This window comes from Electrophorus electricus, chromosome 2 (assembly GCF_041902795.1).
Source record: "Electrophorus electricus isolate QZ-2024a chromosome 2, ASM4190279v1, whole genome shotgun sequence".
In the NCBI taxonomy this organism is placed as follows: Eukaryota; Metazoa; Chordata; class Actinopteri; order Gymnotiformes; family Gymnotidae; genus Electrophorus; species Electrophorus electricus.
The window spans coordinates 39,071,559-39,088,709 of record NC_137498.1 but is presented as its reverse complement, the minus strand read 5'-3'; the positions used below and the strand labels follow the sequence as shown (position 1 = coordinate 39,088,709).

Sequence of the window (17,151 nt, the reverse complement as noted above, 5' to 3'; positions counted from 1 at the left end):
TATCAAAAAAGATTTGAAAACCAACCATTTCCATTTTTTATTTGGTATTTGTTCTCGTAATAATTAATGGCTGTCCTAGAACTGCTCCCTTAATTGTGAACCTTTCTACAAACTGCACTGAGGTTCTCTTTCTACAATTAACCCTGTTAAAATTAAAGGTCACAAGACATTTGTTCACTTTCAATCCAGCATAAAGGCTTGGCAGCACTGAAGGTTGGATGCTTGGGAGAGATGGATTGATGGAGCATGCTCCCGGCAATGGCTCACTGCCTGGCAGGTGTGGCCAGGGTACATGCAGCTTTTGTATAGTCTGCATTATAGATTGCATTAGCTACCAAATCACACCCACAGAGATCCTAAGCCTGCCTCTCCTGTCCTAATGGGGTGGGGGGCTGGGGGGGTAAGACTTGTGAAGAAAGCTTGGGGGGGTTGTGTGTGTGTGTGTGACAGAGTGGGAGTAGAAGGATGACAGAAAAACATTAGAGGTGACAGAGTACAAAAGTGTAAAATATACTGAAAGAGGGAATATGAAAGGAAGAGAGGGAAATAAGCAGAAAGATGTACAATGAATCTGGGAAGACAAAGTATGCAGAGAGTAAGAGAGCTACTCTAGCAAGTCAACAGGGCAGAATGGAATTGAGAGAAGCTCTTTCATAACTACAGGATCCTACTAAACCAATCTAAAATGCCACAAATCCCCTGAGGGTCTTCATTTGACCCATTAGCAATGCACTGGCTGCCACATTTCAGCCTCACGCCTTGCCTTGTTAAATATTCCTGTGACTCAGATAAGGCTAGAGAGATCAGTGACAGACAGCTTTATCCCTGCTGCTCTGTACCCTTATGGGAGGAGGGTCTCGGGCTCTGATGAGTCATAGGTTTAAAAGGGTAAAAGCAAACAGATAGCGCCACCTTTTGGCTTAGCACTGCAATTGCCCCATTTGCCCTCAGATCAACTATAGATGTTACAGAGTCATATCTTACAATTATTGACAAAGAAGACATGGAACGGTATCATACCCCTTCCCTCTGCAAGAGGATATGTTACAGTATATGCTGGTTAGGCTCCAACTACTATATACAATCTAACAACATGGTTCTCACACTATCCTATGGTTCAGCTTTTATAAATTATTGGTGATGGTGGAGTCCGAAGAGAAACACACACACACACACACACACACACACACACACACACACACACACACACACACACACACACACATACATATATATATATATATATATAATGTTAATAATAATAATAATAATAATAATAATAATAATAAAAGATATATTATTCAAATAATCAACTTCTCCCAGTCAACCAGGAAAGAATGACTTCATCTCTCTGAAAGGATTGTATGAGATTCCATTTATCAAGAGCCCTTTAGTTTGGAATTTAATTTCTCCATTAAAAAGTGCAGACTAAATTCCATTTAGTTACTGGCTGTCAGCTGAATGTGATCCCCACCATAATCAGAAACAGGGACACATGACATGTCCTCATGCACACTGTGAAGACATGGCATACTTTCTTTAGATGATTATAAAAAGATTCATTTAGTAGTTGGTTTGCTGCAGGATGACTCTTTCCTTTGTACAAGGGTAACTTCTCACATTACCCAATCCCATTACAAAAAAAGAAACCATATAACACATCTCAGGGAAAGAAAATATCAGATGCATTGTATTTATTGGATTTTTCTCATAGCGTACTGCGAATGTCTGATAGTGTGGTTGGTCATGTCACAAGAATGAAAGACAATTTCAAAACCATTTATTCAATACAAAATGGGAAAAAAAAATCTATTTCATGTTCCTCATGGTGCAAAAAACCAAACAACAGATGAAAGCCCAGCTCACCCAGTGTAGCTCATTCTGCCAGAGTAACATTAAGAGGCATTCATTTGTAAAGTTAATTTGGAGAATGCACATCATGGCCATGATTAAGCCAGAGCTGGAGAAATCAACTGCAAACAAAGAGAAAGAAAACATCCCGTGGCAGGAAGTCGGCAGACCGAGGTCTGTCCCTGCTCCACCACCATAATCTTGAATAACTAGAATTCTCAGACTAAATAAACCTAACCATCATTTACTGGCTTTGTCATTTAATTTAACACATAGTTTGAATGCAAAGATTTGAAGTGTGGAGCCAGGCTAACTCTGATTGTAACCCGTGTCTCTATGCAATAACAGCGGTTGAATTATGAAGAAGCTACACAAAATGTTGGTGTAAATATCCAGCTTCTCTTTCATAATGAAAGAAAAAATATAAAGCAAAAGTTATAGAGTCAGATGCATAGTATGCACCTCCCTTTGATGTACCACAAGGGCTACGTCTAGGAGAACTGCATTGTCCATTTTAATTACATTGGCCTCCTCTGCGAATACTTTCTGGAGCTCCTATTATTCTGTGGTTTCCTTTCATTTTGCATTTTGCAAAGGATTGCCTTTTCTATATCAAAATATTTATATTAACTGTGGTCTATATTATAACTGTGGTTTATATTAACTCTCTGTCTATTGCTATCTAAAGAAAATATTACAAAATGTATTTTAAACTTATCGCCAATTTCCTAGCATAAGCCTACTTGTAAATTTTCATGTTTAAGGTCTTTAAAAAAGGTTACTGTGTATTCTGGATACTAGGATCGTCTGCCTTTGCCTTGAAACCACATGCTACATTTACTCCACTGACTGAAATAAAAATAAATACATCAAATGCTAATCATGGCAACCAATATATCATCAAAGAGGCTGAGAATATCACTACTGCTGCCTAATATCAAATGAGATATAAACATTGAGTTAACACATTTGCATAAATCATCTTAAAACAAATGGTAATCCATAAATGCCTCACAAACAAGAAAATTTGTATCCACCATTCAGTGTCTGAAGGAACCGAAGACTCAAACTGGCTTTGAAGTCATATACATCACAGTTTACCAAAATGGTTTCCAAAAGATGTTTGCTTTTTATATCCCTATGAATATATTTATATATGGATACAATTGCTGTCCACATTTGACCAAGAATTCTGAAATTCTTAATATACTATGCAGCACCAAAATACCCAGACATTGCGCAATGTTTTCTTAACATTTTTAACTTTGGGATAATTTTAAGGGACAAATGAAGGACCACTCCCTGTGTGTGTCTGTGTGTGTGTGTGTGTGTGTGTGTGTGTGTGTGTGTGTGTGTGTGTGTGTGTGTGTTAATGATGACTAATCATTTGACTCAATCGTTCCAAAATACAACATTTAAATTATAGCAGTAGTATGTCAGGTGAACAACAATATATGCATTTTATACTTGTATCCAAGGCGTGAGGTAGATGTGCCATAATGTTACTTCAAGGTTATCAGACTTGACATGCAGAAACACAGATATAAGTGAAATGCAGTGTGATGTCAGTGAGCAAATTGGGAGCTGCTGGATGTTGGAGTGTGGTCACATGAGCTTTTCCCCACAAAAAACATCTCATACATTATGCTTTATTCCTTGACTTGTGCAACATGCATGCAGTAAAGTTGCAGTGTGTGTACGTGTATGAAGGAGGGAGAGGGGTACTGTACCTGGGGGACGCCCTGGCTCACCTGGGCAGGTGGCGGTGTTGTTGCAGAGACGCGTCTCTCTCAGTGAGCCGCTGCACAGCGTCCCATACGGAGAGGACACACAGGAACGTGTACGCACCTGCCAGCCCTGTCCACACGTCAGTGAGCACACACTCCACTGAGACCACTCCTCTGCTGCTGGATCACCTACCACAAACAGAAGAGGAAGAAATGGAGAAAGAGAGTGTTGGACAGAAATTGAGAAGAGCAAGAGTAAAGAGCTTTAACTGTATGCATGGAGAAGGGAAGGTTAATAATTAGAATCTCTAACTGATCTCTACATAAATCAAAAGATTTCTCTTAAATACACAGTTTCTGCTCCTGCATCCAAACCAGAACCAAAAATAAAATTACAAGTCTCACTGTTGGCTTTCCTCGGTTTGTTGATGAGAATGAGTGGGGTAAGAAGAGCAGAGATATTAAGTGAAGCAGGCAGCTCAGGGAAAGGATGTGTGCTCTGGGCATAAGTGGCAAGAGTGGGTCCCTCCCCTCAGCAGCAGCTGAGTAAGGCATTCTGGGAGGTGTAACCAGCTAGCCAATGCCAGCCTTGAGTGGGAGGGACGGAGCCAATGGGCTTGCCTCTCCAGTATCCACTCTGTTGTCTGTGAAAGCTTTGTCCTTGGACAGAGGCAACATCATGAAGTGAAGGGGCGAATCAAATTAATTGCATGTCTCATAATCGCATTACATCTTCATTTGCATTGTGGGTGAGTCAAGCCTTCGTCTTCACCGCAGAGCCCCAGGAGAGAAGGGCATTAAGCGGCTAATGCTTCTGATCTCCTGGCAGGGATTTTCAGAACATGGGTGAGGGGTCCAGGAAAGAGAGAAGTGGAGTAAGGGGTCACTCACCTGTCTGGGCCTGGAACACTCCTGGCTGGTCAGCTGACCTCGGCCTCTGAGTTTTCACCTTCTGTTCATCATCATCAGGGTCTGGAAAAAAATAAAAAATATATGGCTACTCTGAGAAATACAATCATACAGCTTAATGATGGACCCTGTACAAAATGTGCATACACTTCATTTACCATCAATGTTTGGATAGTGTGTTAATTCACATTATAATAGTCCACACAATGGCATCCATAAATAATTTTTACACATTGAATAGATGTATGCATCTCTTATATACTGCATGAGATATCAGATTAGCAACATCTTAATGATGGACTTAATTTCTCATGCACTGAAATCTGATTACAACTGCTTTGGGTTGACAGGTCTTTGTTTAGCTAATCCAATTGACTAGGCACTTGTCTGCACCACACTTTCTTTGAGCTCCTGTAGAGATTACAAAGCACTTCTGTATGTGACTCTGGAGAGGGACGTGTGCCAAATGATGTAAATGTAAATGTAGAAAAATACCATTACATGAAAAGGTTTGTATTCCCTTTGAAATTACTTCACAAATTGCAATGAAAATGTGATTTTATCATCATTTAAGTCATAATGCTAGATATAAAATGTAACATTCTTATTTCTTTTATACCAGAAATGTCTTTACTGATCAAATTGTCCAGTTAATCAAAGTAATTGAAGGAAAAAGCATATGAATTCTTATATTTAATAAACAGTGGTACCTTCTTTATTGGCAACCAAATGCTTTCAGTAGCAGCACAACTCTTGAGTTCTATGCCACTCTTGGGAGGTAATTTGGCTTATTCCTTTATACATTCAGTTTATGTATAGTTTCAGGATATCTTAAATGAATGGTCTGCACAGCACAGGATTCCTAAGGGGGTAAGAGATCAGAACTCCAAGTTGCCAATTCTTATTTCTTTATCCAGTTTGTAATTGATTAGTCTCTTAATGATTGCCATCTATTTAGGCCCCGAGGCAGCAAATCAGTCCTACACCATTATCTTCCCCATAACATGCTTATCCATTGGTTCTAATGTTTGGTGGCATGGAGTGTTTTACCCAGTTTCTTCAAACATAATGGTGTGTCTTATCTGTAAACAGAGCAGCTCTCTACTATTGTTGCTGTGCTTAAACATGGTTTTATCAAACTTGAGATTTGTAGCAATGGATTGAAGAGCTATGGTTTCCTCCATTGTAACTTTCTACTGACTACTACTCTTGCTCAGTGTTTACACAGATGAACACACAGACATTATCAAATGCAGTATGTGGCTGCAGATCTATAGCCATCAATCTAGGGTTCTTTGAGGATTCCATAACATGCATGTGCAATGGTGCTGAATTTCTCCCATAAAAAAAATAAAAAAATGACTGTGGCAATTGTATTCAAACTTTAGTGTCAATGTTTCTTCTAAGGTTCTCTAACATTTCTTTTGATTAGTCCACAGTGTACTGCGATGGGATCCTGTTTTGAAAATCAAAGTAACCTTTTTTTTTTTTTTTTTTTTTTTTTTTTTTTTTTTTTTTTATATATAATAAGGTGGCTCAAACTCTTGCTTGAATGGATTGGACCACATAACTCCAATTAGCCTTTTTTAAACATTTTTTCTATAATTTCACATAATGTTCACTTCTAGGACCACAAACAATGTGTTTTAACCATATCTTTGAATATAATATGGCAAAAGAAAATATTGTGACGTAGTTTCTTAAAAATAACTTTATTATTACAAATAAAATCATTATAATAATAGATCACATTTTAGGAGTCACTCAAGCAGAAATGGAGGTATTACAAAGTATTCACTTTTTTTTTTTTTTTCCAAACTGTAGCTGCCTTGAATGGCTTTAATGGGTCTGAAATAAATTCTCTGATAAATCATAATAGCTTAACAGGATCAGGGGTTCATCTGACATGCCAGTGGGACACTGGACTTGGCAGAGAGTGGGGGTGTGTAAATACTGTGGTTGGACCAACTACCCACAAGAATAAAACAAATATTAGCTCATTCTAATGAGGTTCAGAAGGTTCTTGATTAAATAGGCAATAGTTGTGTCCATATCTCAGATGTGGTATACTAGGATTATGGATGAAAATTATTCCTTTCTTTTGCATTCTTTACATACTGTTACAGATACACAATTTTCTTTCTTGCTGCTTTTTTATATTTCTTTTTGTACTGAAATCCTTTTTACTTTGATAGATTTTGCAATCTAAGTGCAGACAATGACCAGCCTTCTGTATGACAGAGTTAGGTATAATTGTTCTAAGGACACTTGACACAGACCTGCAAGGCTACTTACATGAAGGAACCATAGATTTCTTGCTGAAGGGGTGAAAGAAGAGAAAAACAAAAGATGACAAAAAGGACCCTCAGTGCCACTTTCTAAATTACCACTCAAGTCAAGTACTCCAAAGTTAATGGATGTTTAGAATAATTCAGAATCTTGAAACATCCCCAATAGGAACATATAATCTTTTGTTCAACATGATTTATATTTCAGTGTGTGCTTACCCTAAAGCCAAATCAAGTCAAGAAACAAGTCCACAAGGAACCAATTCTTACAACACTCTACTGCTGAAATATTATGCTGTCTTTAAAATTCTCTTTCACAGCACTGACCAAGTTGAAAACAGCAGGCTAAAAGTTAAAATGATAAACAGATACTTTAAATGAATTATGGTTGACAACACAGACCCAGCTAATTTAAGGGCATGACAAAGCAATTTTATTTCTACAGCACATTTTCATATTTAGCAATAATTCAAAGTGCTTTACATAGCAGAAAGATATAATGAAAATGAAAAAAAAAGATAATCAAATAATGAAATGTAATAAAATATAAGAACTCAAGAATATGAAAATATCATGCAAAAATGATCAAATAAATTTTGATTAAAAGGCAATGCTAAAATAAAGTGTAACAAAACAAAGTCCTCAACCTCATTTATGGGCACAACAAAAATGCTTTTATGCTGAATTTAAAAATTGGTAAATTTGCTACAAGTTTTTTGGAAGTTGGTTCCAGTTGTTTGTAGCATAAAAGCTAAAAAACATAAAAGTATAAAAGCTAAATCCAGTGTTTAGTTTGGAGTCTAGAAGATCTGTAACCATGGATCACAAATAGGTACTGGGTTTATACACTTTATCAACTTAAATTTAAAGGCAAACTTTATACAACCCTTGCCTCTGATCTTCATTTGACCTTGAATAAGCCATCTCTCTGAAAGAGAGAGGTGGGGTTGAGAGAAAATAGTAAGCTGCCAAAAAAATAACACACAGGCTGTTAACTCCAGAGAGATTCCCCCTATGATGACTCTGTCAAATGGGCTTGATTACCAGTGTACTCTCCACCGAGGCCTATGCTAATACGCTTATGATAACTCTGACATGCGCCCAGACGATCACGCTAATTTACACTGTCAGGAGAGTGACAATAACAGTGTCAGGAAAGTCAAGGTTTGTTGCATCTCTCTTAGTGACTCTCTCCCCCCCATGGAACTGCCTCCAGTTCCCTCTTTTCCATGGTTCTTTTGTTGTCGGGCCTTCACAACTGTCCAAAACAAAGCAACCATATAAATAAATAAATAAATAAATAATTCACAAAAAAAAGAGACAACAGCAAAGAAACAAGGACAGAGGCATATGCTTCATCTTCACACATGATACAAGGTCAGTAGTGTAGAACAGAGAATCACAAAGGCTCCTTATAAATGTGAGTATTAGAATCCTTGCTCTCACTTGCTCTGGTACTCAAACACACTGCCCTCAATACTGTCTCCATTTTCAAAGTTCTCATTTGTGCTCCTACCAAAGACAATTAGTACTATGCTGACCGCACTGCTTATTCTCCTGCTGAGGGCTCTCATATTATATTGAATTATTATGCATCATAACAAGAGAACCTCAAAAAAAATTGTAACTTTAGGATAATATCAACTTTAATATAGACGATTTTAGATGCTATGAGTTTATCATCAACCTTCCACATCATGGACCAGCTCATGCATAACCTGCATTTGGAATCCAAAGATCAATCACTAAAAGCATGGTTTTATAAAAAATAATCAATCAATCAATCAATCAATCAATCAATCAATCAATCAATCAATCAATCAATCAATCAATCAATCAATCAATCAATTAATTTAATTTAATTTAATTTAATTTAATTTAATTTAATTTTTTATTTACTTAAAACCCCAAAACAAGGTAAATGCTTGATTATTCATATAAAACTTTACAATAAATATAGCCACAGATGTGCGCTCCTCCATTAAAATGTATCTAAAGTTTCCACACAAGCTTGATACAATTATCAGAAGTTCCCACTAAAGTACTAGTATATTTCCCCAATGACCAAAAGATTTGTTTACCTGGGGTGAATTGCATACATCACTGCAATACATTAAAATGGGATGACTATATTAGTGTGACTGCTTTTCAGAAAGCCCTTTCACTAAGACTTTTACCCATATGCCTCTAGTATCCCAAAGTTTCCTGAATTTTCTGAAGCAGACATACTCCACAGCTGAATCATAATTAGTGTGAATGCCTAATACCACCACAAACCATATACTATCTATGCTGAATGTCTTTGGTGCAATCAGAGAGAGACACCGCTCAATTTCATGTACTCTCAGGCTTATACTATGTGTATGTGCCTATGCCCGTGTGTGTCTTAACTTCTGAGGCCAATGTTTTATGCAGTAATTGAAAGGCAGAATTGAATGGTCCTCACCCCTTGAGTTTGTTCCCTCACGCTGGAAATGAATTAAAGCTTTTAACTCCAATTGAAGCTTTTTAATTGCTCTAGCCTTTCAGGGTGGGGCTTAAATGAGCCCCTTCCTCTGAGAATGCCTCTAAATAGTCAATACACAGTCTGGCCTTTGAAGAATGCTGACTTGTATATCATTGAAATTGACTGGTTTGAGAATAGTAACACTGACAACAGTATTTATGATCCAGTACCTAATATAGCAGATATAACATAAATGAGGCTAAAATGGTATAAAAGAAATTGACAGTTGTTTGGTTTGTACATAGACCAGGCTTTGGAGTGCTTAAGTGCCAGCCATTAATTGAAGACATCGGAAGGGATGTGCTTGCAAATCTGTGGTGCTAATTTGCTGTAGCCTGGGATGCATGCATGGATTTGTGATGTGGAGCAAATGGCAGGGCATTTTAAGAAAAGTGCATTGATTTTGGCATGGTACTACTTAGTCTGCTGTAATGGGAAGTAGATAATAAGGGATGATGCCATGTTTATCCATAAAGTTGATTAATCATAAAAGTCCATTGTCTTTTTTAAATAGTCATATGTATTGTAATGTGCTGCTGACTATTGAGAGTAATTGCCATGTCATATGTGGGAGTAATTGTTTGTTGTTTCATGCATTTCTGAGACTTGGCCTCTGTACTGATCAAATTTTTTTTTTTTTTTTTAAATGTGTGAACATTTCATTTTGGATTTCAGAGGGCCATTTTTAAAATATAAGAACATGAGAACATGTAAAACAATTAAGGTCAAGCTGAACAAACATTTCCAGGCAGCCTCCAAGCAAACTAGCATACAAGCATGCCTTATTTAATGGAAAAGTAAGCAAGGTAAGAAGGTAATCTGTCAGCACTATGTAGCTTAGCAACACAAACAAAAGCTTAAAAACCCTCACTCTTCTATGGAATCAACAACTGTGTGTTTTTGTGTGACATGCCTGATCAGAACCCCTACATAAGCAAGCCCGCTGTTCCTCAATCTTCGGGAGCAGTGAACAAGTCATCTTCTGGCCCTTCTGCACAAATCTGCCGCTTATTGCAATAAGCTTCTCAGTCTTTATGCTGTTCCCATGGGCTGCGGAAGATGTGTAAATAATACAAAGGTTTCACTTTATCATGCTGCACTAGGCCTGTCCCCATAAAACAGCCATAATCTGATCACATAGCACCCAAGACATGTGGATTTAGATGTAGACAAGACAGACAACACTGAAAGCAAGCTAAAGGATCAATAAGGATAAAATAGGTGATAACTGACCTTTTCCAAGCTTTACCGGTTGTTAGAATGTCGTGCGGCTTATAAAATGCAGCACAGTCTCGAGCCTGCTATACTTTCTTTCTTTTGTTCTTTTGTCCATACTTTTTATTGCTCTTACCATCTCCCTTCTACCTTTTCTGTTTTTGACTGTATGGAGTAGTCTTACTGTTTGTGCTTTTTGCTGACTTGAAAGGATCAAGGCATGAGCATCAGGCTATGATGAAGACTTTAGTGTTGGGTACATGTGTGTGTGATATTGGTGTGTGTGTGTGTGTGTGTGTGTGTGGGGGGGGGGGGTTACGTCCTTGCTGAGAAGACTATGTCTGACTCCATGCCATGAGTCTGACTAAGAAGGTGATTTACACTGTGCACATCTCCCTCCTCTGTGCCCAGCCCTGTAGCTATCCACATATAGCTACTTGAGAGCAGGGCTGTATGATTGCTCATTTTTTTTGTTCTTCGACATGATTGACTCATTTGAATTGTGCATGGGTGTTTGTAATTTACTGCACATCTGAAGATAGCAACTAAAGAAATACCTTTTCTCCACCTCTTTCCCCTTCCCTTCTCCTCTGTCCACCGATCTTCCCTTTCTCCACTCCTCTCCCCTCCACCCCACCCCTTTCCGCCCCTCTCTGTGTGCTTATTGGCGTCTGCAACAGCTATGAAGAGGTGCTGATCTGCAGTGTGCTGTGCAGTGACATATTCAGCATTTTACAGCATACACAGATACTCATTTATTCCTCTAACTGCCTTTTCATACGGGCCAAGAGTCTGGACATTACCTTACAGTGAGAAAAAAAGAGAGAGTGTGAAAAGGAAAAAGACAGAAAGCGGGAGAGGGAGAAATAAGACTGGCATAAAACCTGCTTTCAGCTGGACAAAGATTGGAGCTAAGAAAGAGGATTTAGTGGCTTGCCAGATCAAGCCAAAGTCATCCTTTGTTGTACAGGGCCAGGATTTAGAAAGCAAGAGAGTGATACAGAGGGAAAGAGAGAGTGAGAGGATGAGAGGGAATGGAAAAGAGAATGAGACAAAGAGTTAGAGTGAAAAAATTGAGTGGGCTGAGAAACAATAAATGCATGGATTTTATCACAACAGTGAAAGATGAGGATTTCATATTTATCAGCAGGGCCACAGGGAGGTAAACCCTGTGTGTGCATGAGTGTGTGTAAGTGAGTTCTGATGCCCTGGCTCTGATGTCTTTGATGTATGTGTCTGCGTACTTTTGTTTAGCATGCAAATGATGCAATAAGAACAGTGGGGAAGTCATGAGGATGTGAGCACACGTGCCTTTACAGAACAGAATAAGACAAGTATTCTCAAAAAAAGATGGGCACGATCGATGAAAATGTGCCACATGCACATTCCTTTATTCTTCTGCATCGTGTGTGTGCTCACGCATGTGTGCAAGAGAGCGATCTCCGTGGCTAGAGCACTAGACGGCACTGAGCAAATTGATCTTTTTTTCCAGGAATGTGCTAGCAGACACAAAAATGACTTTGTCTGTCTTCCAAATGGGAGCTATGAGGCATGGCTCTCCCACTCTCCCCACAGTCTTTAAAGCGCCATATCACCTGATGAAGGAGGGCTGAAATGGACTCGCCAATGAGCCTTGGGGCAGCAGGCTTCAGGAGAAGCAGCTCTGCTCCCTCCCTACTCATCACCCAGCTTGCACCTTAACAGAAGCTTGATCCGAAAAGGGAAATTAGTGTAGAGGCACAGGGGAGTTTAAAGAGAAAGACTGAGGAGTGCACTCCCAAATGCACACATGCACACTTTTACACCAAGTAGGAACCTTGTGATAACCCACATACAAACACCTGTTTAGTCATCACATACAGGATCATAAGTACAAAAAAAAAAAAAAAAAAGATTAAAAAAAAACCAAATACATAACTATGTATGTCTTGTTTTAATAGGACTGAAGGAACTTCTTCTTATATAGACTTGAAGCATGCTGCTTTAGACAGCTTTGGACTTCCTATCCCTGCCCTGCTTCACCCCTCTCATCTGGGGAAGCACTGATATACAGCAAAATAAATATTCTTGAAAGCAACACATAGTGCCTATTTATATAGATCTTAAATCAAGAATCATTAATTTACATATATGGCATTTAGCCAACGCTTTTATCCAAAGTGACTTACAATTCAGACTGAGTACAATTGAGGGTTAAGGGCCCTTCTCAGGGGCCCAACAGTGGCAACTTGGTAGAGATGGGGCTTGCACCAGCAACCTTCCGATTACAAGGCATGTACCCTAACCACTGAGCTACCATTGCCATTAATGACGTTGCTCAAAGGGGGAGAACAAACCCTTCTGCGAAAAATTCTAGACTTTCAGCACAAGTGATGTCAGCACTTTATGGAACCTCTAATGCTTTGTACAAGTCACTCCAGTCAAGCAATTTATAGGACTGTATGAAGTCAAGAGGGCAATTTTGTTGTTTTCTACTCAGAACAATTGTGTGTGAGTAGGTGAAAAAGAGAAGGAAGGAGAAAGGATGGTGAAAGAACGAGCATGAGTGTATGTGTGTTAAAAGTTTGATCAATATTGACTGCTCCTATTGGACTTGACAGTACATCAAAAAATAATACACTACATCATTAGGGTAGAGAGGGGTCACTCTTGATAGCCTTACCTTCTATTTCTCTATCACATACACAAACATACACATCCACACCTACACCGACACACACATACAAAGTAGTGCACTAGAGTAAGTGGATTTAATTAACTAATTGATGAATTAGTTAATTAAATATTTAGTTGGTTTGTTAGTTGGTACAATTTTTCACGGCTTGCTTCTTTTTCCTTTTACACTTTTCATTACAAGATCCAGAAAGAAGAATCTGAGCAACCAATCTGAATGCTAACTGATCAATTTAGATTGCCAACACTCACTTATGGTTAATCAACACCTCACCACTGAAAGGTTCCTCACTTGTGGATACTCAGCAACTCGCAACTCACCATAGAACGGTTCATCACTTGTGGATACTCAGCACCTCACCACTGAAAGGTTCATCACTTATGGCTTGCAGACCCAGTGATGTATATTAAAGACATGCTATGTCTGACCACAAGATACTAATAATTATCTTCCACTTTCCACCTCATTTCCCATTCCTCATTGGCCTTTGTGTTTATAAACACACACCAGACCCAATGGTGGGCGGAACTTGAGTAGCTTCAGTGTGGAATAAGGAATGCTACAGGTTGCAGGAACCTTTTGCATAAACAACTATATCTCTTTCTCCTCCAGAGCCTTTGTTGCCAGAAGCATGGAGGTTCCTCAGCCTAACTACATGCCTGCCTTCTATAGCCCAACAGAGGGACAGCCTCATTAACAGTGCACTGGGTATGGTAAAGTGCTCCTCAAACTGATGCAACCAAACCCTTATTCCAATCCATTACTCAAAACTCTTACTCCAAATACTTGCTTGAAATGTCATCTGGATCTCTCTATTTCTAGTGACTTCTCAAGCTTTTCCAATTTACCTGTCTTGAGCTAAATTCCAAAAGGGGTCATTTTGATATTTGTTAAATTTCTTTCCTTGATGGAAATAATATTCATGGAATAAAATCAATCCAGTCTCAGATTTGTTTATACTACACAAACAACAGTAGAGTAAATCGTTTACTAAATAATTACGGAACCTGAAGCCAGAGGTGCAAGTAGCAAGGCTTTACAATACAGCCAATTATATTACTAAGCTTTTTTTCCCCTTTGTAGCATCATTGTTTGAGCCAGTCTCGCTTTTGTTGTCTCACTTTCACTGCTCTTTTGTGATTGGCACTCTGGAATCAAACGTCACCATGAACATATATACACTGAAATGCTTAGAGAAAGACAGACCAGCAATAACTTGCAATGGTCAAACATGTCTTTCAGCAAAATCTATAACCCATGGATAAGAAATGTTACAGCCATTATTATTTTTCTTCATTGTTTTCAATGCACAGAATAAACTTACAGACATCACATGCTCAGGTGTGTAAAAACATAGACTGACTTACTCCACAATGTTTAAACAGTTTGGGGAGTGTCCAAATATAGCAGCATGATTTGGCTCTGTCTGTGGCCCAGTTGCTGCTGTTCATTTTAGGACTTGAAAACTGGGCCTAAGTATAGAATGGCTTTAATATTTGTTTTTAGCCTCAATTCAGTCCAAAGAAGGCAGTGTCCAGAGGCTGGCAATGTGACCGCATTGCTAATTCTCTAAAGGGGTATGTGGCATTACCAGAGGACACCACCTTGGATGTTTCCATGGCAACACAGCATCAGGCTTCTGTGTGAGAAAGTAGTGACACATGGGTGAGGAGCTAATAAATGGCAGGTTTAGACCTACCAGAGGCACTTCACACTGTGTGTGTGTGTGTGTGTGTGTGTGTGTGTGTGTGTGTGTGTGTGTGTGTGTGTGTGTGTGTGTGTGTGTGTGTAAAGAAAAGGCCGGTGTCAGGCTAATGCAAAGGTGAAAGTCATGAAACAATGGCGTGGACCAATAGTCTGACTTGGGTGAATATGCCTATGGCTGTACTATACATGAATAAAATAAAGATATGAAGATATGTCTGTTTAGGTTGTTGGATGAATTACTGATGTTACAATTAGGGGCAGACTTTGAGTTATATATACACATACAAATAAATACATACCTGTGATACCTGTGTATTGGGGTAGGTGGGTGCAGAACCCAGCAGGAGAGTGTTATGAGAGCCTACAGGTTTTCAGATTTGTTTTTTTTGTTTTTTTTCTGGACTGGGGCATCTTTGGACTGCACTCTAGTGACATTATCAGACTGACCACACAAAATGAGAGAGCTATGTGAACACAGCATTTACCTCAGACATCTGAATACTTAAAACATGATGCTTGGGCATTAGACCAAACCAGACAGGATAAACCGATATTGTGGCACTGACTCTGAGAATGCTGGCTGTAAAGCATGTTCTTGAGTAGAATCACAGTTCTATGAAATGTTGCTTTCTCATCTCAGAGATGATGTCTATGCCATCCAGTTGCATAAACCTCTTTACTCTGCCTCCTCTTCCCTGTCTTTCTGGCCTAAATGTGGGACACTTGTTGGACAGAAGTCAGTGGTGAGTCATTGGGTAAGAATAACCCCAGCTTAAAGAACACTTCTGTCCACCCGATTTCGTTACAGTAGCACAACCTTTTCTGTTATGTTGGGATCGAAGACATCTGCCTCACATATTGAATACTTTTTGGGGTGAAGTTCTCTTCCATGGGTGGAATACAGTTGTTTCTCTTTTAATTGGTTGATCTGCAACTTCTAATCGAACCACTTGGTCAATAAGTGACACTTCATTCAGCTCGATCACCAGGCAGCTACACTACAGTACAAAAAGAATATGACCACAGCCCTCATTTTCTTAGTTCCTGTGACTAAGGTCGACCCAAACACAATATGCCACATTTGAGACCTTGCAATGAAATCCATACATGTCCATTTACTGTTTTTTTTCTGCATTCTACAAAATAAAAATAGTAACATACTGCAAGTTTTATTTTTAAATGCCCATATGAATAAAGGTCTAAATAAAGCATATTTAGCATTTAGCAAGATGTACAAAATCAAAAACTAAAATGCTGATTACACAAAAAGGGTAAATGGCTGATATGTTTTTTGTTTGTTTGTTTTAAGGGCTCATTTCATATAAAAAGAAAACATTAGTTCACCACGCCCTTAAGAGAGCCATATTTTAACAGACCCAGGCATTTATGAGGGGTAAAATAACAGTTTGGATCTGAATTAAGGGAGTAGAGTGTATGTCACTGTAAGGCAGACCTAAGCCTCTTCCCAGTGCACAGTGCCATGATTGTCATATTAAACTAATAATGTCATGCCAGTATTCTCCTTTCTCTGCCTTGATTCTCCATAAAACATCCCATACCACAGTAACAGCAGCCAGCATGATCCACTCAGCTCTCTGGAAGAGTCCCCAAGGACCGGCAGTCTGCCTTGACCCCTTAACATTAGGACCTTAGCAGTCAACGAGAATGGAGATGAACTTCTGGGTTTGATCTAGTGTCCACAGCTGAGTACAGAGGGAGAAGCTTTAAAACAGAGGGCAAGTAAGACTACAGGCTCCAGATTTGAGGCAAAGAAACATGGTTAGTTAGGAGGTGAAATGTAAATTCTAGTGCTATACATTACTCGGGCTGTTTAAAGAAGAAAATGTTTGAATGTTTGTGTTAAAAGAATGAAGAATAAGAACAACTGAGAACAACTTTAGTCTGTGTGAGGTGTGTGTGAAAGAGCATAGGTAGACAGAGAGCATGACCATAAAGTGGAAAATGGTTGGAATCAGAGCACTGAAGTGGCAATAGCATAAACATGAGATGCCAAGTCCTGCTTCGGAAGTCTTGCTATGGAGTGTAAAATTGATGATGAGCATATTGTACATGAAGCACTGTATAAGTGGGTAGATGATTTGTAGCTTATCACCAAGGTTTTTTTTTTCTCACACCTGCTGAAGCCACAGAGTATCATGGCCATTTCTGCAGAGGAATTAGATCACACACTCGCAACGATGCCCTAGATTCCCTGACTGAGTCTCAGTGGCCACCAGCATTGTGGTTAGCCGCTTGGCTTGATCCAAACCTGGA

At 38.9% G+C, this 17,151-nt stretch overlaps 1 protein-coding gene across 22 annotated transcripts in view; it reads right to left on the bottom strand.

The window, feature by feature from the left end:
• The window catches only part of adgrb2 (adhesion G protein-coupled receptor B2), a 188,123-nt gene that overhangs the window by 93,948 nt on the left and 77,024 nt on the right, over nt 1–17,151 (bottom strand). For 20 of the 22 annotated variants that reach the window (XR_014118762.1, XR_014118764.1, XM_035529193.2 and 17 more), the window contains exons 3-4: nt 4,470–4,550; nt 3,582–3,767 (exon numbers count right to left, since the gene is read on the bottom strand). Coding sequence is in view for 20 of the 22 variants with exons in the window: in XM_035529193.2 (XP_035385086.1) it covers nt 3,582–3,767; nt 4,470–4,550 (267 nt within the window). In the remaining 2 variants the exon portion in view is untranslated. The remainder of the gene's footprint in view (nt 1–3,581; nt 3,768–4,469; nt 4,551–17,151) is intronic. The other 2 variants (XM_035529187.2, XM_081702949.1) reach the window with 1 other exon arrangement.